Genomic DNA, 20798 nt, shown 5'->3' with positions numbered 1-20798 from the left:
TCATGGACTTAGGGTGGCTGGTTCATGGTTTCAGCACCCACAAGCTCATCACTGGACATGGTATTCCAACGCTGGTGGTGTTGCAACGGAGATTGACCATGTCCTCATTGACGGTCGTTGGAGGATGATCCAGAACTGCAGGGTCGACCGGAGTGCTCAGTCCCTCAATACCGACCAGAAGCTTGTTGTAGAAACTGCGAAGTTGCAGCTTGACTCCAGGAGAATGGTACCATCCCAACCTCGGCTCGATGTTAGCAAGCTCAAGGATCAGAGGGTAGCTGAGGAGTTTGCGAACAGGCTGAGTAGAGATTTGGGGGGTTTGGGTGCTTTGGAGGATCCTGAAGAGTTGTGGAGTGTCTTCAAGACCACCGTCCTTGATGTTGCTGGTAGATGTCTTGGAACTCACCGGAGGGCAAAGAAGAATTTTGTCTCAAGGGACACTGGATACCATTGCCAAGAGTCACAGGGCCAGGCTGAATGGCAGAGCTGATCTGTTCAGGGAGCTGAAGCGTAAAACTGTACGTGCACCAACGGTGGACAAGGAGGCCTATGTGCGAGGAATCTGTGAGGGGGTAGAGCATCGTCTGTGGTCAAGTGATTCTTGTCCTGCTTACAGGAGAATTCACTCATTGCTTTCATCCAAACCCATCCCTCGGTGTACTGTTGTTAGAGCAGAGGGTGCTGGGCTCTTGACTGAGGAGTCCGAAGTAAAATCCCACTGGGCCGGTTAGTTTGCGCAGTTGTAACAGGCTGATCCACCAGCTGTTGAGTTGGACGTCAGGGGTGTTACAAATGAGTGGAGGTGAGCAATGATTTGATTTTATAGTTTCACCAGAAAGGGGTTGATGGTGGACCACAGGCCCCTGCAGAAATCTTGGGGGTCTGGGGCAAATCATGGAAACAGCAGAGGATGCAAGACCAGAAAGGAGGTGGTAGAAGACAGAAAGACCACCGACCTGCCTGCGCTGGGAAAGTGATAGGCCCATAGATTCAGCTTCAATCTGGGAGGCATTAAACAAGGAAACAATGCCATATTAAAGGGAAAATGGCCCACCATTGCCATGTGGCAATCCCAAATTAATTTTTTGCAACAGTTTTAAATCACTATCTTCTTGATGTTTTACTTAAGTCTTAAATACCCGAACATAATCTGGTGACCCAAATTGTACAAACTTATGTCTAAGCACATTCTTAATCGTTAAGGTGGAAATTAAATTGAGAGTTTTAATGAAAATGTTTGGGAAACAGTGTTCAGGAAGAGAACTCTGGAATCGAGGATTTTCTTGGTTGCCACCTGGACGACAGTCATTTCGAGGAGAGATTTGATGTTAAATTTCTGTCTGTCGCTGTTATTTACAATGCGAGGTGTTATGGTGTGTTCACATTTTTATGTGATAGACAAGACGACCCGTGTAAGCCTGGTGTTGGCGCAGTGGTTAGGGCAGCGGCTTGGGATCCAGAAGGTCCTGAGTTCAAGCCCCGTTGGGCCACTGAATTAATACACCAGGGGGTTGACTCAGCCTGTCATCCTTCCGAGGTTGGCGAAATGAGTACCAGTATACTGGGCCGGTGTATACCCCGGTTAAAATAGGTGGACCAGATCCCTGTGTCGCAAGAGGCGACCAGGGTTGCATCAGGAAGGGCATCCGGTGTAAAACATGTGCCAAATCACTATGCGGATCATATGGATGATCCGCTGTGGCGACCCCTGAAGGGAGCAGCTGAAAGAAGAAGAAGAGACTAGACGACCCGTGAACCCGTTCGGTTCCCGTTGTGACAGCGGTTGATTAAAAAAAATCATTTCAAAAAAAAAAAGATAGCTCCAGCAAACTATACCGCTGAGGTTGTTTGCATTGATCAAATAATCCCGAAGAGTACTTGACTGAATCGGGAATTGATTTTTTAAAATTTATTTTGTTGCCCGATTTGAACGAAACTTGATATTGCGCGTCATTAAAAAAAAATGTTAAAGAAAGTCGAAGAAATTATTGTGTGTAATCTTCGAAACACAATTTTATTTATTCATTCACACATATTAGATCAAAGTGTCGATGTTTATTTTATGCTTTAAAATAAATTGTTCTTTGTCTATACGAAATGTTTGAGATGTTAAAATAAATCATTTCAAGAAGAAAAGAAAAAAAAAAAGATAGCTCCAGCAAACTATACCGCTGAGGTTGTTTGCATTGATCAAATAATCCTGAAGAGTACTTGACTGAATCCTGAATTGATTTTTTAATATTTTTTTTCATTGCCCAATTTGAACGAAACTTGATACTGCGCAACGCAGGAGAATGGTGAGTCATGTGGCCCTAAAATTTTTGCGCTATCATGTACTGTTTTGGCTGTATTTCTGGAACATACATACATACATACATACATACATACATACATACATACATGATGAGAGTTTTTGTAATATACAGATAGAAAGATTAAAAACTTATCAATGTCTTGACATGCACTCCGAGAGCTTTTAATCAGATTTGCATGAAGGGTGTTTGAAGAGTATAAAGGAAAAGCACATGAATGGATACAAACGAGTTCATCAAACTGCTCAGCTGTATCAGGATGATGTTTTTATTTATCCCTCTTTCCAATATGCAGGTAAATAGATATTCCCTTATTGGATTCGTTTGCCTCACATGTCACGGTGTCTTGTCAATATGAATGAAAAATTGCTGTGCTGAATGTGTTTCGAATAATTTTTTCCTATCTTTGTGTGCAATTTCTTCCCAACCAGGATTCCTCAATACCTCGATCAATTCTCTTGTTAATCTAATCAGCCAACACACCGTCATTGTCACACTGAACAACAGAAACCACTGAACCAGAAAATGGCAATTGTATATGTTGTGTTTCTGGTCATGATGCCCAGCAGGTAGACCAGAGATGAGGAATTAAGATATCACAGGCATTGTGGCGTCAGTATACAGTTGGCATTGTGACCTGGATAAATGCAACACGCGCAATGTTGCCGTCCTGACGAAGTGAAAAAAAATGTTCACCAAGCTCCTGTATACCAAATAAGCCAACAATAAGATTTGTAATCGTCACACGTCTATAGGTTGATTTCTGAGTCATCTCTGGCCTATTATTACAGACGAGAGGAAGACCCTCTGCTCCACTTTGTGGGTGACTCCACCATCTTGCAGGACATCTCAACACATATACCAGAAACGAGCATCCTCATGCTTCCCTCGGCTGTAAACCAATTGTTTCTTTTGTTTTAACCTCCTCGATGTCCTTTGCAAATATAGATACAAAATTATGCATTCAAAACCTCTGACATTCACTACATGGTCAAATCACTTTCCTTGTATACTACAGGCTTAATTGGCCCGGCACCTGTGTTGACCCTCTCTTTTCTCTTGTGTGTATATATGTATATATATATATATATATATATATATATATATATATATATATATATATATATATATATATATATATATATATATATATATATATATATATATATATATATTTAGGAGCCTGGTGTTGGCGCAGTGGTTAGGGCAGCGGTTTGGGATCCAAAAGGACATGAGTTCAAGCCCCGTTGGGCCACTGAATTAATACACCAGGGGGTTGACTCAGCCTGTCATCCTTCCGAGGTCAGCGAAATGAGTACCAGTGTACTGGGCCGGTGTATACCCCAGTTAAAATCGGTGTACCATATCCCTGTGTCGTAAGAGGTGACCAGGGTTGCGTCAGGAAGGGCATCCGGCGTAAAACATGTTCAAAATCACTATGCGGATCATGCGGATGATTCGCTGTGGCGACCCCTAAAGGGAGCAGCCGAAAGAAGAAGAAGAAGAAGAAGAAGAAGAAGAAGAAATATATATATATATATATATATATATATATATATATATATATATATATATATATATATATATATATATATATATATATATATATATATATATATATACTCGTAGTAATGCCCAGCGTTGCTTGGGCTAGCAATAAAGCCTGGCGCTGCCCGGGCTTTCTTGCAAATTTCCTGAATAGCTGTTAGCTGTTAGGGTTAGGGTTAGTGTAAGGGGAGCTCACCCTAACACTAACCAAACCTTAACCCTAACCCTAACAGCTTGGCGTAGCAGAGGTAAACAGCGCCCGGGGCAAAGTGGAAATTTGCGTCCCCCGTCGGCCTTAAACTTGAGTGGATTTGAATGGAAAATCCCATAAGGGATATCGATTTATCGATTTTTTTCGAACATCGGAAGTGTTATGGAAAATTTTTTATAGCCAATGACCTAAGTTGGACCAAAAGCCATAATCATACCGAATTTGAATGGAATCCGTTGGAGTTTGTGAAAATGCATCAAAACGAATTTTGAGAGGCCTCTTTAGGAAGACAATAATATCATTAGTATATGTGCCAAATCTTGTTTCATTTCATGCAGTAACAAAAATCTGATGGTGGAACAAAGAAACGTGCATGCAGAAATATTAATATAGATGTGTATGTTAAGAAAGCCTATTTGTTCTGCCCCTTATTCCTTGCAAGATCTTCCTCAAACAAGCTTTCTGTTGCAGGCATAACTTTTTTTAATTAAAAAATTAAAAAACAACGTAACTTCTGTTTTGCTCTCCAACATTTTTCAATGTGAACACTCTGAGCTTTACGGGAGATCCACATCCAGCTCACAAATTGATTCACAATTGCTGCTCTCTTGCTCACGGTATGCACAACAATCTCTGCAGTTCTCCAAAATGTTCTCGAGGCTTGGAGCACAGCACAAGTGCTCTTTACTAACCTGGGTACAGTTCAGAGAATAATATTATATCCAACCGAGAAAGCCAGCCATTTGCTCTGTTGCTTCTGTCCCACAATACCACCAGGAAGTTTCTGCCTCCATGATATCACAAGATGCCTCTACTTCAGTAGGACAACCCATCAGATGAGGGAAGCCATACTTTCCTGTTACATGGGAGGTCCGTACTTCAGAGTCACCTCTAGGATGCCTGAAGAACTTATTTTTGCTTTCGTTGGTCAAGCAATGTGAACAATCCAAGTTGAATGCTTGATAAGCTTAATGTGAGATTCCCCTGGCCCCATGTTTGATAGAGTTTATGTCCACTGTTGAGTTTGCTAGTTGTGTGTATGTTGACAATTTGAGGAAGTTTAGTGCCATTTACGAATGAAAAACCATTTTTTTAATTATTCAAATAGTTCTTTAAGACAGTTTTCTCGAAGAGAAAAGGATTACAAATTCATTTTTCCTTTTTTACACCTTCTGACTGAACAGTACTTATTAAATGCTATTCCTGGAGTACAAATTCAAGGAGATATTCACTTTTGCTTAAAGCACAAGTTTTTTGCATGCACTGCATGCCATGGTGAGAAGGATCAGGTGTGACCGTTCTCTGGCTCATGCTGTGCATACACTTTGCAAACAACTCCGTCATCGTTTATCTTAAAACTGTCAGGTAAGATCTCTATGCATAACTCATGGAGCCTTACCCACATTGGTTTATGGTCCATAAAAAAGTGTTAACCTAACCTTCTAAAAAGTTCAAATATATATATATATATATATATATATATATATATATATATATATATATATATATATATATATATATATATATATATATATATATATATCTTCTTCTTCTTTCGGCTGCTCCCGTTAGGGGTCGGCACAGCGGATCATCCTTTATGATCCGCCTAATGATTTGGCACAGGTTTTACACCGGATGCCCTTCCTGACGCGACACAGGGATATGGTACACCTATTCTAACCGGGGCATACACCGGGTCCAGTTCACTGGCACTCACTTCGCCGACCACGGAAGGATGACAGGCTGAGTCAACCTCCTGGTGTGTATTAATTCAAGCGGCCAACGGGGCTTGAACTCAGACCTTTTGGATCCCAAGCCGCTACCCTAACCACAACGCCAACACTCAGCTTAATATGTTGATATATGTATTTTTATATATATATATATATATATATATATATATATATATATATATATATATATATATATATATATATATATATATATATATATATATATACATATTGTTGCGGGTTGGGTGAGAAGACCATCAGGGGGGAAGCTATCTCGGGTTCCCACCAGATTCAGGAACGACGGAATTATAGGCCGTCGCACATGGATAATTCCGTGAGGTGGCGGGTCACTAACTGACCTAACTGACGAAGACCTTGCAAGGTCACTAACTGACGCCATTAACTCAATCACGTGACCTCGGGGCCTCCCGTCTATGGGTTAACTGGGTTACCTTATGAATCATGTGACCTAATTACCGGTGGACATGACCTCGGTACGCCTTGTCCAAACCGGATCACTTTACCAGATCAGATGCAGCCGAGTGACACTGCCAAGGACTGGCGAAAAGGAAGGGATCATTGTGAATAAAGTCCCGGCTTGATTAGGATATAGACCATGCTGGATCAATGACAGAAAAGACAAGAACGAGCTGGGAACATTTCTACAAACGGATTTATTAACAGGCAGGCGAGAAAAGATCTGTGGCACAGTGAATGTTGTTTATTGTTGTCTGTAGCAGGAATAGGAAGAAATGTGAGAGGTGCGGCAATATACAAGCAACCTACAAAAGCAGACACAGAGCAGAGTTTTCCCGATATAATTCTTGTACAATCTTAACTTCAGCGAGGACAGGTGCCAGGACACACACACACACACACACACACACACACACACACACACACACACACACACACACACACACACACACACACACACACACACACACACACACACCCCGATGAGGAGGAGTTAATGAAGAGAAAAAGTAGAGGAGATGAGGCTGACGGTGTCTCAATACCTTTCACGATTGACCCACCACACCACCAGTATGTTTTTGGGGGGATGCTCCGCTGGGCGATACCTCTCTGACAGCTGGAGCATCGTCTCTTGCTTTGTGGCACTTCGTGCAGTTAGCGTCGGTCCAGAGAACAAGAAGTGACCATCGGGTGTGAAGGGAGGGACTTGGGTGGAGTCAGAAGCCAATGGGTGAAGAGAGGCGGGGGCCTCAGAAGCTGGGGGGCGGACATAAGTGGGGGCCTCAGAAGAAGTCAGAAGCTGAAGCAAGTGGGCAGAGAAGGGGGGCGAGGTGGTGAAGAATGCAGAGTCGGCAGGCGAATTGGTAAAGAAGGGTGGAGCCAGCAGACAAACGGGTAGGTTGTCAATCCCAAGCCAGACTGCACGAGCCAACAGGAATGATGTGCAGGAACGACGGGCAGGAACGACGGGCAGGAACGACACACAGGAATGACGAGCAGGAACGACACGAAGGAACGACGAGCAGGAACGACACACTTGTGGCTCTGCGACCCATCTTTTTATAGACCCTGTGGTGCGTGACTGTGCGACGACCCGAAGCGATGTGTCATCATCTGAATCGGGCACTCTGATTGGGCCCCGGCTTGCACACGGGCCGGCTGCCATGACCGGAAGTGGCTCCACTTTACTTCCAGCCAGATGGTTCCAAGCTGCGAAATAGTCTCGCTCCGAACACCGTGACACGAATCGCCCTGCACCGAACCCCGTGATATGAATCGCCTTGCACCGAACTCCATTATATTAATCGCCTTGCACCAAACTCCGTGATATTATTCGCCTTGCACTGAACTCCGTGCCGTGCCCCGGCAACCCGCGGTTGGCGCTGGTCTATATGCCTGCTCCGTGGTGCACCATGCATCCTGAGCGATCCGGCTGTGCAGCATGCCTCTGCCTGGTAGCAGCTGCATCGAGGCTGAGGTGTGGGAGGATGACTGCCATCGGCGGGAGACATTTGTGGCTGTCGTGGTGATAGATGACCGACAGTAAGATATTATTGTAACCCCATGCGCAGACCCGCCCAAAGATGTGTGTTATTTGTGCCCCATTCTGTATGATGATAAAGTATCACAGGCTGTGCGCGAGTCCGCCATTGTACACGTGGTCAGCGCACAGGTCCGCCCACCATCGAGCATGCCCTGTACAGTGTGTGCGGGTCCGCCATTGTACACGTGGTCAGCGCGTTGGTCTGCCCGCCATCGAGCATGCCCCGTACTGAGTGCGCGGGTCCACCATTAAGCACATGGCCATTTATCAATGGCTGTGTCATGTGCATGGTACCGGCCCTGATCTGTGTCAGGAAATTGAAGGAAAGGATTGGATAGAATTATTTGATGGAGATTCGGATTGAAAAGGGGACAGATCTATTTATTGATGGAGATTTGGATTGAAGAAGAGTGCGCCGTGTGCATACTGTATGTTGTTAGCATTTGGTGTGTTGGTTTTGCCTCTGATCGCCGAAACAGTGGTGGGGGTCATCACTGTGGGGCACGAGCTCCGTGCAACCCTGGCGTTTATTGTTGGTTTCTACTGCTGCCCTTGGTCTTCTGTGAGGACACATTCTTACGCGAAGGGCACGGCTGTGGTTTTTACCGATGGGTTCCGAGCGGAGTGCCTGCCGGCCTCGCGAGGACCCCTTTCTTGGATTTGCCTCAGGAATAGCTAAAAAGAAAGAGAAGGAATGAAGTTCAGAGGTTTAATCAGACCTAACTATGAGATTTACACAATGTACTGTCCCGTTCGACCCACGAGACAAGAAGGAAGGGAATATCTGAACGTATATTAATGAAATAACTGACTGGGCACCACTGTTTGTTGGCTGCTATTGGTGTTGGAGGGATGCGGTTTCCACAACCACAACAATATATACAGTGGCCTGTAAAAGTATTCTCCCCCACCAATAATACCACATTTAGATGCATTATAAATTATGCAGAAACAATTTTTCCAAATGAACTTTTTTATTCATAAGTGAAGAGATCAAACCAAACACTGGTATCGTTGAAGGAGGTTCCATGTCATGAATACCTGTAATATAAAGAAACATGTACAAATCATACTTCACTGGTTGTAAAAATATTCAGCCCCTGAGATCAGAACTTGGTGGAAGAACATTTTGTAGCAATGACTGCTATGAGTGTTTATGGGTATATCTTTACGAGCTTTGTACAGTGAGATGGTGAAATATTTATCCATTCTTCATGTGAAAATTGCTCTAGTTCTGCCAAGTTTGATGGGGATCGTTGATGGACTGCAATATTCAAGTCTCGCTATGAATGTTTCTGGCCGAGGATTGCCTGATAAAGGATATAATTAAAGAAGGCCATTAATTATCTTCAAAAGGGGTGTTTTAATTAACCCAAACACCCGATTTTCACTCTTGCACTTCCTTGGAGTTCCCTTCGTATGCATGCAAGGTTTCTGGCTGCTCGGTTTGATGGTTTTGGAGTTATGGAGGACACACACACATTGTCATTCATGAGTATAGAAGATAAAATAAAGTTTTCTTATTTTGACAAGTAATGCTTTTTGTAACATATACTTTTTGTAACATCATCATCGGTGGTTCGGGCCAGGGGCGTGGGAGGGGGACATCTCAGATGTGCAACAATGGCGGTGATCCGAAAGGCCGTGTGTGTGTGAGTTGTGATTAAACTCCTCGTCTGGAAGGTCAAGCCTCTGAGTGATATATTACACTTTTGACAGTTAATTCATCACTGAACAGGGAGTTTGAACTCAGGACTCTGAGGTCCCAAACCAGCAATATTAACCACAAAGCCAACAGTAGGCTTATCTATGTTATCTATTTCTTTTAATACTTGTTTCAGTTAATGTGGGAAGCCTGGTGTTGGCTTAGTGGTTCGGGTGGTGGCTTGGGATCCTTGGGTCCTGAGTTCAAGCCCTGTTGGCCGCTGAATTAAAATACACCAGGAGGTTTGTTGTGATAATAAAGTGCCGTACTGTAATTGGCGGCAACGGAAATTGGGCGGATGTGGCAGCACTGTATATGAAGGTCAATGGCTGGTGATGACACGTATACCACGTACTCCATGGAAAGTCATGCTGGAACAGTAATGGTATGTTATATACTATATTAGGAATAATGTACTCTGAGGAATGTAATTGGGATTAGAGTATGGAGTTTAACTTCGTTATTATGTGATGCGTATGTGGTATTTGCCTTCAGTATTATGTGTACAAGTTATTGTATTTTGTTATTCTTACCCTATGTATATTTATGTTGTTGTAGATATGCGTATGGGTTTTGTGAGAATAAAGCCGATCGAAAAGGTCTATTGTTGATTACTACAACAATAATTTATTCTCACAAAACTTACCTGGTTGGATTGGACCAGAAGAGCGCCGAGGCCTACACTGGAATGGAGCGTTTGCTGAGACCAGAGAGGCTGGATTCGGATCCCAGTTCACCCATGGCGGCACAAGAATGGAAACACTGGTTGAAGACGTTCGAAAACTTCCTGGGAGCTCTACCACAGGATAATCTGGATAAGATGAGTCTGCTTACAAATTTTGTCTCACCAAGACTATACGAAACTATATCAGAGTGTACCATTTATGATGAGGCTATCCGTACTTTACAGTCACAGTACGTAAAGCCCACTAATGAAGTGTTTGCACGCCATCGTCTTGCAACTCGCCGCCAGCAGGTCGGAGAGTCCTTAGATGAATACCTTCTGACTCTGAAAACGTTAAGTAAAGAGTGTAACTTTGGGGCTGTAACAGCAACTCAACATTGCGAAGAATCCATCAGGGATGCCTTCATTAGCGGCCTGCAGTCACCACTGATCAGACAACGTCTATTAGAGAATAAGACTTTAGATTTAGCTACCATGTTTGATCAGGCTAGATCTCTAGATTCAGCCCAAAGAAATTCAGAATCTTATTGTGTTATTCAACCCTCCCGTTCATTGGGTGCTGCCTCATCCAATCAGAATACCAGTGAAGTGGAACCCACAACTGTAATGGCTGCTACGGGTGTTAAATGTTTCTTTTGTGGTTTTTTAAAACACCCACGTGTAAAATGTCCGGCACGAGAGGCTGTGTGTCATAAGTGCCAGAAAAGGGTCATTTTGCTAAGGTGTGCCGTAGTACTTCATCAGTAGCTACTGGTGCTTGTGCAACTTCCTCTGATCAGGCAACGCTAGCGGCTGTGTCTTCTGCCGCTGCCCCAGGGGTGTTATCAAAGGCGGTTGTGAGGGTCACGCTCAATGGAGTGGAATTGGATGGCCTTATGGATAGTGGTAGTTCAGAAAGTTTTATCCATCCCGACCTCGTTAAATGCCATTCCTTAAGTGTACATCACACCCAAGGCAATGTTTCCATGGCATCTACTTCCTTCACCGCTCAGACATCAGGGTTCTGTCGAGTCAATATCAAAGTAAACGGTCGGTGCTACCAAGATGTGCGTCTGTCCATACTCCCTCAGCTGTGTTCAGATATAGTTTTGGGCCAGGATTTTCAGGGACTGCATGATAGTGTTACACTGACATATGGAGGTAGTTTGCCTCCTCTTGTTATCTGTGGACTCAGTACACTGTGTGTTGACCCTCCAGAACTGTTTGCCAACTTGACAGCTGATTGTTATCCTGTTGCTGCTCGATCACGCCGGTACTCTCCCGATGATCGTAAATTCATTGAAAAGGAAATTCAAAGGATGTTGAAGGAAGGTATTATAGAGCCCAGTAACTCCTCTTGGCATGCACAGGTTGTTGTCGTTAAGAACGAAACTCACAAGAAACGCTTAGCCGTGGACTATTCAGAAACTATCAACAAATTTACACTTCTTGACGGGTATCCTCTGCCTCGTATAGATGACACTGTTAACAAGATTGCTCAATACCGTGTTTTTAGTACAATTGACCTCCGTAGTGCGTATCATCAAATCCCCATCAGAAATGAAGATAAGCCATACACCGCTTTTGAGGCCTGTGGACGCCTTTATCAGTTTGCTCGGGTTCCCTTTGGCGTCACCAACGGAGTGGCTTGCTTCCAACGTATCGTGGATTCATTCATTCAAGAAGAAGAACTGGTTGGAACATTTGCTTACTTAGACAACATTACTATTTGCGGCATGACTCAGGAAGAGCATGATGCTAATCTCACGAAATTTCTTGAGGCTGCGAAGAGAAAGAATATAACTTACAATGAAGACAAATGCATCTTTTCAACTAACAGGCTCAGTATTCTCGGATATGTGGTGGAAGGAGGGGAAATGCGCCCGGATCCTGAACGACTCCGACCCTTGCAGGATTTGCCTGTTCCTCGGGACATGAAATCGCTCCGACGCATCCTTGGCTTCTTTGCCTATTATTCACAGTGGATATATGACTACTCAAGCAAGATCCGCCCACTGTGTGCCACTACTACATTTCCCATGACAAGGGAAGCAGAAGCGGCTTTCCATCTTCTTAAGCAAGACATTGAAGGTTCAGTGGTGAGCGCGATTGACGAATCCATACCCTTCGAAGTTGAGACCGATGCTTCGGATGTAGCAATTGCTGCAGTGCTGCAGTCCTCACCCAGGCAGGACGTCCGGGAGCCTTCTTTTCCCGAACCCTTCAGGGACCCGAATGTCGTCATGCTTCTATTGAGAAGGAGGCCCAGGCTATTATTGAAACAGTTCGCCACTGGAGACAGTATTTGACAGGCAGACATTTTACTATCAAGACAGATCAACGATCAGTGAGCTATATGTTTGATAAGCAGCATAAAAATAAGATAAAGAATGATAAGTTCATGCGTTGGAGGATGGAATTATCTTGCTATGATTTTGACATTGTGTATCGTCCTGGTCGAGAAAACATTCCCTCTGATACATTCTCCAGGTCTTATTGTGGGATGGCATGCCACGATCGACATTCACTGTTTAACCTCCACGAAGCCTTGTGCCGACATGACCACTTCCACGGTTATCAAATGCCTCTGTCAGCTGTTCGCTATTTTCGGAATGCCGGCTTACATTCATTCGGACCGGGGACCCTCCTTCATGAGCAAGGAATTACAAGACTTCCTTGCCAGTAGGGGGATCGCTGGTAGCAGAACTACTCGCTATAATCCTCAAGGGAATGGCCAAGTGGAGAGGTTCAATGGTACCATTTGGAAGGCAATCACAACGGCTCTAAAATCCCGTAATCTACCCATCAAATGCTGGCAGACTGTTCTGCCTGATGCTCTCCACTCAATTCGTTCACTGTTGTCCACAACAACCAATGCTACCCCTCATGAAAGACTTCTGAACTATTCTCGTCGTTCTTCCTCGGGAGCCTCGGTGCCTACTTGGCTCTGCAATCCTGGGCCAGTCCTGCTGAAGCGTCACGTACGCACGAATAAAACTGATCCCCTTGTGGATGAAGTCGACCTCCTCCAAGCAGGACCCCACGATGCCCATATTCGCTACCCGGATGGCAGGGAAACTACGGTCCCTGTTAGACACTTAGCCCCAATTGGAACCCCATCCAAGAGTGAACCCCAAATTCTACCTCAGGCTTCTGAAGAAAATGTAATTCCCCAGGGTAGTCCCCAAGACGCACCCTGCTCAGAGGGGGGTGATCTCGTTCCTGATATGGTTCCTGCAACTCCACAGCAATCAGATGCTGTGGATAACCCTCCAGTGCCAAGAAGATCCGGTCGCACCATTCGTCCTCCTATTAGACTAGATTTATAGAGATAGATTTCTCGGAAGGGGGTGAATGTTGTGATAATAAAGTGCCATACTGTAATTGGCGGCAACGGTAATTGGGCGGATGTGGCAGCACTGTATATGAAGGTCAATGGCTGGTGATGACACGTATACCACGTACTCCGTGGAAAGTCATGCTGGAACAGTAATGGTATGTTATATACTATATTAGGAATAATGTACTCTGAGGAATGTAATTGGGATTAGAGTATGGAGTTTAACTTCGTTATTATGTGATGTGTATGTGGTATTTGCCTTCAGTATTATGTGTACAAGTTATTGTATTTTGTTATTCTTACCCTATGTATATTTATGTTGTTGTAGATATGCGTATGGGTTTTGTGAGAATAAAGCCGATCGAAAAGGTCTATTGTTGATTACTACAACAAGGTTGACTCAGCCTGTCGTCCTTCCGAGGTCGGCAAAATGAGTACCAGTGTACTGGTAAGGGGGACACTATCGGCGGCATAGCCGCGTCCCAACCAATGATGCATCCAGCAGCCATAGGCTGCACTCGAAAGAGAGAGAGAGAGAGTTAATGTGGGGATGGCTTGGCTATGCATCGCTTTTGGAATTGTTCTGTCCACTGTCCATCAGTCCATTCCCCCACCATTTCAAGCCCTCATGATCCTGGCATGGTTTGGTTGAGTCCACATTTATGTTGGATTTCTTTTCCTCATAAAAGGATTAATGTTTTATATATTTTTAAAATTTTGAGTTGCGTGCACTTGGCCAGAGACAAAGTAACTTCCTTGCGTTGGAATCACCATCACTGCTTCAGCAGTTATTGAGTCAGGTCGGGCTACAGCTTTACTTTGGTTTACATTGGTTTGAGAGGGGAAGACCCACAAGAAGAAGAAGAAGTACAAATTGACCTTTTAACGATCTCCCGATGTAGTAGTTTAACGGTGAATTTTGGTGTCTTTTAAAGTCTTGGCAGTTCAGAAAACGCTCCAGAATAAAAGTAATGACTCTACTGAGAGAGAGAGAGAAAGAGAGAGCACAAAGACTATATAACCGGTTTACAAAGTGTCCGATTTTTGCCCCTCGTGACAGCTAACGACTGCATTACAAGAGCTGAAGCTTCTCCATTGATTATTATAATTATATCAATCGTGAATCGATTCTCTTCAGGCTTGAGATTCAAGCTGCCATGATCAGTCGCATCGAGGATTTCATCATGCTATCTTTGGCCACCGTTGCAGACCTTCGCCGTTGGTAAGAGATGCAGCAATCCGTGATTGAGGAGCTTTGGGCTTGCTCGGCGGATACCAATAGCAGGCGGCGTGTATTTTGTCTCTTGTCGACGGTAATGAGGTTATCCCATATCGAGCACAGTGCAGACGCAATGCCTCGAGCTGTGTGTGTTTCGAGCTGAGTCAGAGCGAGCCTTTTTTCAGTGAACAAAGATGGTTTTAAAAAAGCAACCTCATGACGTCACCGCTCCATGAGGAAGGTACGGCTGGACCCCTTGAACCTCGTTCCCAGCATCCTGGAACGCGATTGCGGATTAATCCTCATTAATCGAAAGAGTCCCATTCGACGTTCATTCATGTTTGGAAAACAAACAAACCTTTCATTTTTGGGGTTGGTCGTGGATATTCAACAACCCCCCTCTTCCATTCCTCGACCAACAAATGAGATATTTATTTTTCTTTCCTTGAGCCGATTCAACCAACCACAAACGTCATCCACAGAGAATATCGTGACCGCACGGTGAGCGTGTGCGCTGGAGGACTATTAGTACGAAGCGGCCACAGCTCGCTCTCCCTCGCTTTGCATTGACATTCCAACCGCGGCACTCGACGATCCGCCCCTCGCAGTTTAAACCCCGCCCACGTAACGCTCGCTCCGCCCCCTCAACATTCCAAACGCGGCACTCGACGATCCGCCCCTCGCAGTTTAAACCCCGCCCACGTAACGCTCGCTCCGCCCCCTCAACATTCCAAACGCGGCACTCGACGATCCGCCCCTCGCAGTTTAAACCCCGCCCACGTAACGCTCGCTCCGCCCCCTCAACATTCCAAACGCGGCACTCGACGATCCGCCCCTCGCAGTTTAAACCCCGCCCACGTAACGCTCGCTCCGCCCCCTCAACATTCCAAACGCGGCACTCGACGATCCGCCCCTCGCAGTTTAAACCCCGCCCACGTAACGCTCGCTCCGCCCCCTCAACATTCCAAACGCAACACTCGACGATCCGCCCCTCGGAGTTTAAACCCCGCCCACGCAACGCTCGCTCCGCCCCCTCAAAAACGCACTGCCCTTGTCCCCCCCCCGGTTGCCCCGCCTTCTCATCTCCGCACACGGCAACGTGCGCTTGTTCGGGAGCTGTCCGAATGGTTCCCCGTCCTCGACCCAACGCCAATCCAGTACGATCCGCGGAGATCCCCCGCTCGATGGACGAGCGTTCCACGCTGCTCCGGACACTTTTCCGTCTCGTTGACGGCTTCACCCGTCCGTAGTTGGTCGGTGTTCCTCCGGGCGGGGGATGCGGACGTGCGCGCGTGGAAAGTGCAGGTACACGTCTTTGGCACTGAGTGTCTTGGATAAAGCACACCGTCCGGCTTTGTCGGCAGGTACCCACGAAACGATCGGTGCCGATTTGCTCATCGTCGGCGGATTCTCGAACGTCGTCACTTCGTAGAAGGGAACTCGTGCGTACAATTACATCGGACTGTGTGTTTGGTCCCAGGGGGCTGCGGACGCACGACCGCATCGGCATCCTCCGTGTCCCTTTTCGTGTTGAGTCGGAGCGTTTTAAGGGTTCGTTACTTACTCCACCCACGGCTCCCCCCATCCATTTGGGCTCTCAGACCGTCGTGTGGACCATTTGCTCACCCTGCGGCCATCCTGGCTGCCGTCCACTGTCCGCACCCCCTTGGTGTTGCTATCGCAGGAGTGTCAGCCAGTGGGACTTTGTGGGAAACCAAGACCCCAGGATGTGCTAATGGACCGCCTTGCACCGCATGGAGATGAGAAGAGAGGAAAAGCACTCTGAACGATTCTCTTTCTCCTCGACCACCCTTCATTCCTCCCAGGTAATGCAATTGTTCATCAATACACACGACCATTATGCACCGCAACGCCCCCCACCCCCACCCCTCTTGAAGACACAGCCCTACTCCTGGGATTGCCTGGCAGTTGCTGATGGGTAAGTTGCTCCATCCTACTGCAGGACCAAGAGACATCTATATGTACGTGGAATTGCTTGTTCCATTTGCCTTTAAAAAGTTGGAGACCATGTCGCTCTGCGATGCTCGCTTCTCATCTTCATGTACACTCAAGATCATTTAACAGCTTTACATGAGCCTGGTGTTGGCTTAGTGGTTGGGGTGGCGGCTTGGGTTCCTGGGGTCCTGAGTTCAAGCCCCGTTGGGCCGCTGAATAAAAATACACCAGGAGGTTGACTCAGCCTGTCATCCTTCCGAGGTCGGCAAAATGAGTACCAGTGTACTGGTTAGGGGGACACTGCATCAGCGGCATAACCGCGTCCGAACCATTGATGCAACCAGCAGCCACAGGCTGCACTCGATGGAGAGAACAGCTTTACACGCACAATTCACCACCCAATCCCCCACCCGGTCCTGTTGCTACTTCAGCGGCTCCGAGCATTGCCATCTTCTCGTGCGATCGGTCAGGGAACATTTTTTGGCCAAAGTCTTTCACGAACCTGCTGGCCATGTCTGACGTTGGCCAGAAGGTGACTGTAATTTGTTTAAGGCTGTCGATGATGACTTGCCTATTCTTATTGAAACACCCTGTGGGATCTTTAAGGTCCACCGATTGATGCCTGCAGAAGTGACACCCAGTTGAACATGCATCCAAGAGACGACGCGCATGTTGATGTCTTACCCCGCATGCCAAACACCAGGGTGGCAGTTTATCAAGCTGGGTGGAGATTCAATCTCAGGCTGTCACTTCAGAACGTTCGTACCTCCAGCTGATCCTCCCAGCACATATATATGTATCTATGTATCTATATCTGTATCTATATCTGTATCTATGTATCTATGTATCTATATCGGTATCTATATCTGTATCTATATCTGTATCTATATCTGTATCTATGTATCTGTATCTATGTATCTGTATCTGTATCTGTATCTGTATCTGTATCTATGTATCTGTATCTGTATCTGTATCTGTATCTGTATCTGTATCTGTATCTGTATCTGTATCTGTGTATCTATGTATCTGGATCTATGTATCTGTATCTATATCTATATCTGTATCTGTATCTATGTATCTGTATCTGTATCTGTATCTGTATCTATGTATCTATGTATCTATGTATCTATGTATCTATGTATCTGTATCTTTGTATCTATGTATCTATATCTATATCTATAATTAAAATGTGCACGCATCTATTCACACCACCCCTTATAATGCCCTGATTGTTTGTTTCATCACAAATTTTTACAAAGTGCTGGGTAAGATTTCTGGTGCAAAGATTGGATGGATTCTCTTCTTTGTTGTTTTTTTTTTCGTTCTCACAAATTCTCTCTTTGAACATCCATCTCTAATGTTGCGCTTTCCTCTCCCTCTATCCGTCGCCATCCTGAATCGTCACATCCATTACCTTTTATTTTTACATCTCCCACCATCATGCTCCATTTCATACGTTTCTATGAATGCATAAGAACCCAATTATACATCTTTCCTCATTACATGTCTTCACCCTTAAATTACAAGCCCATAACGGTGCGTGGCACAGAAAGCAGAACGTTTGGTAACAGCGGGACACGTGGAAAGAAATATACAATGTGTGCGTGTGCGTGTGCGTGTGTGTGCGTGTGCGCGCATCTCAGACACACAAACCGGCAAAGTTCTGCTTCCTGCGATTTCATCAGAATCACCCGAGGTGTGTATCGTGATCCGAGTTTTAAAAACCTGAGATGCAGGACAACAACCATCTCGGTGGTTGGTGAACCGTATGTTCCCACCTTTTTCATTTCGGAACCACATCTGCACAGTTTTCTTGGACCCTGGAGCCATGGCAGATCAAGCCTTTGCTGCATTTCATACGTGCAGCTTCCTTGGAACCACCTCGTTCGACGCTCTCTTTCCTGATCTTGTCTGTGCAGCTTTCTCACTTCAAAACCACATCCATCCAGCTCTCCATTTCAGCAACCTCGTCCATCGAGCGCTCCTTCTCAGCCGTGTCCATTCTGTCTTTTCCGTGCGTCAGAGGCATGTCTGTCCTCCCTCGCTTTTGGCGTGCATTTAGCGCCATCTCTGCGACGCGCACTGAGTTGGACTGTGGAGTCTCGCACATTTCCATCCTGTTTATTATGCAGCGGTTGTTTTTGTCCAGGCTCGGAAATCCTTGACTGGACCGATCGCACAGCCAGTGGGCCCATCCTTCTCCAAGTTGTTAAGCCGTTTAGGAGGTTACCCAAATGCTATAGTTTAGATACCATGGCATGTTTCGCAGAAGATACGGACCAAACTAATGATGTTACTTGCACAAGAGTTTTTTTTTTTGTTGTTGTTGGTACTGTGCAAATCCATTTTGCATTCTGATTTGAGAACCTTCAAGAACGATGCACTGCTCCGACGTGTGATTGAATCGCTGAGTCCTGTGAAAGACTTCAATTTAATTTTGCTCAACTGGGACGCTCTATCGACCTGTAGTTGTTACTCCATCGCCATAACAAATTGTAGGCAGTGCCTGACCACCATACATGTGCGTAGAGGCGGGGAACGGAGTGGGATTGGGCGGTCGTGTGCGCGCACACACACACACACACACACAGACACACACACACACACACACACACACACACACACAGACACACACACACACACACACACACACACACACACACACACACACACAACCCACACACAGCAACACGCAGAAACACACACAAGGACACACAAACATTCATAAACACACACAAGCGCACACACACCAACACGCATAAACACACAAACGCGCGGAAACACACAGAGAAAAACACAGACATGCAAAAACATGCACACACACATGAACACAAATCCACACAAACATGCAGAAACACACACGCATAAACACACCCACATGCAGAAACATACACAGACACAAACACCCAGAAACAAACACAGAGACACACAAACATTCAAAAACACACACAAGCACGCAGAAACACACTCACGCAGAAACACTCACGCAGAAACACATACGCAAAAACACACAAACATGCTGAAACACACAAACATGCAGAAACACACATACAGAAACGCACACACACAAACACGCAGAAACACACACACAAACGCACATTAAGAAACCCACACACATAGTAACACTTTATTTATTTTATTTTATGGAAGTCGCCCCAAACAAACATGCAAACACACACACACACACGTCACAAGATATGTACACACCTATGCTGGGTACCAAGATGCACACACACACATGCTATATATCAACACACACACACACACACACACACACACACACACACACACACCAGATATACACACACAGACACATGCCCACTACATAAAGACACAGACACAGACACCCACACACACAGACAACCACACACACAGACAACCACACACACAGACAATCACACACATAGACGCCCACACACACAGACAACCACACACATAGACGCCCACACACACAGACAACCACACACACAGAGACCCACACACACAACCACACACACAGACACCCACAGGCTCACCACACACAGACACCCACAGACTCACCTCACACAGACACACACAGACTCACCCCACACAGACACACACACACACACACAGACACACACACACACACACACACACACACACAGACGCGCGCACACACACACACACACACACACACAGACGCACACTCACACACACACACACACACACACACACACACACACACACACACAGACACACACATATAACACGTCATAGACATATCATAAGCACATCAAAAACGAAGATGGTTGTGTTTGTGTATAAAAATGCAAAACAGACCTGTGCTATTGATTTCAACCTTGCTTTCAAATCCCTTCATGCCTAGTGTGAGTATCTAGCTCTTTCAGGAGAGTGCTCAGCTGCTCACTCTTCATCGTTTCAATGGTGTACCCATGGAACGCTAAGCCTCGAGAAGCGATTGTGTCGGTGACCTTCACTGATGGTCCAACAGAGAACACAGTCGGACCTGCAGTTTGACACACACTCTTGTACTCTGGGTGCATCTAGAAAGGTGTACGGTTCTACCTGGTTGTGTGATTTAAATGTGTGGATAATAGCCCAAGTAAAA

General features: G+C 45.5%; 1 protein-coding gene across 3 annotated transcripts in view; it reads left to right on the top strand.

Moving 5' to 3' along the window:
- The first annotated feature begins 15828 nt into the window (after positions 1-15828).
- LOC147011030 (transmembrane protein 132E-like) overlaps positions 15829-20798 on the top strand; it is a 506523-nt gene continuing 501553 nt past the window's right edge. For 2 of the 3 annotated variants that reach the window (XR_015052610.1, XM_085860681.1), the window contains exon 1: positions 15829-16578. Coding sequence is in view for 2 of the 3 variants with exons in the window: in XM_085860681.1 (XP_085716807.1) it covers positions 16507-16578 (72 nt within the window). In the remaining variant the exon portion in view is untranslated. The remainder of the gene's footprint in view (positions 16579-20798) is intronic. The other variant, XM_085860680.1, reaches the window with a different exon arrangement.

This window comes from Eptatretus burgeri, chromosome 16 (assembly GCF_056783735.1).
Source record: "Eptatretus burgeri isolate ZD-2024b chromosome 16, Ebu_testis_v1, whole genome shotgun sequence".
In the NCBI taxonomy this organism is placed as follows: domain Eukaryota; kingdom Metazoa; phylum Chordata; class Myxini; order Myxiniformes; family Myxinidae; genus Eptatretus; species Eptatretus burgeri.
Note: the sequence above shows the minus strand (reverse complement) of the source record. Positions and strands in the feature narration are given on the sequence as shown.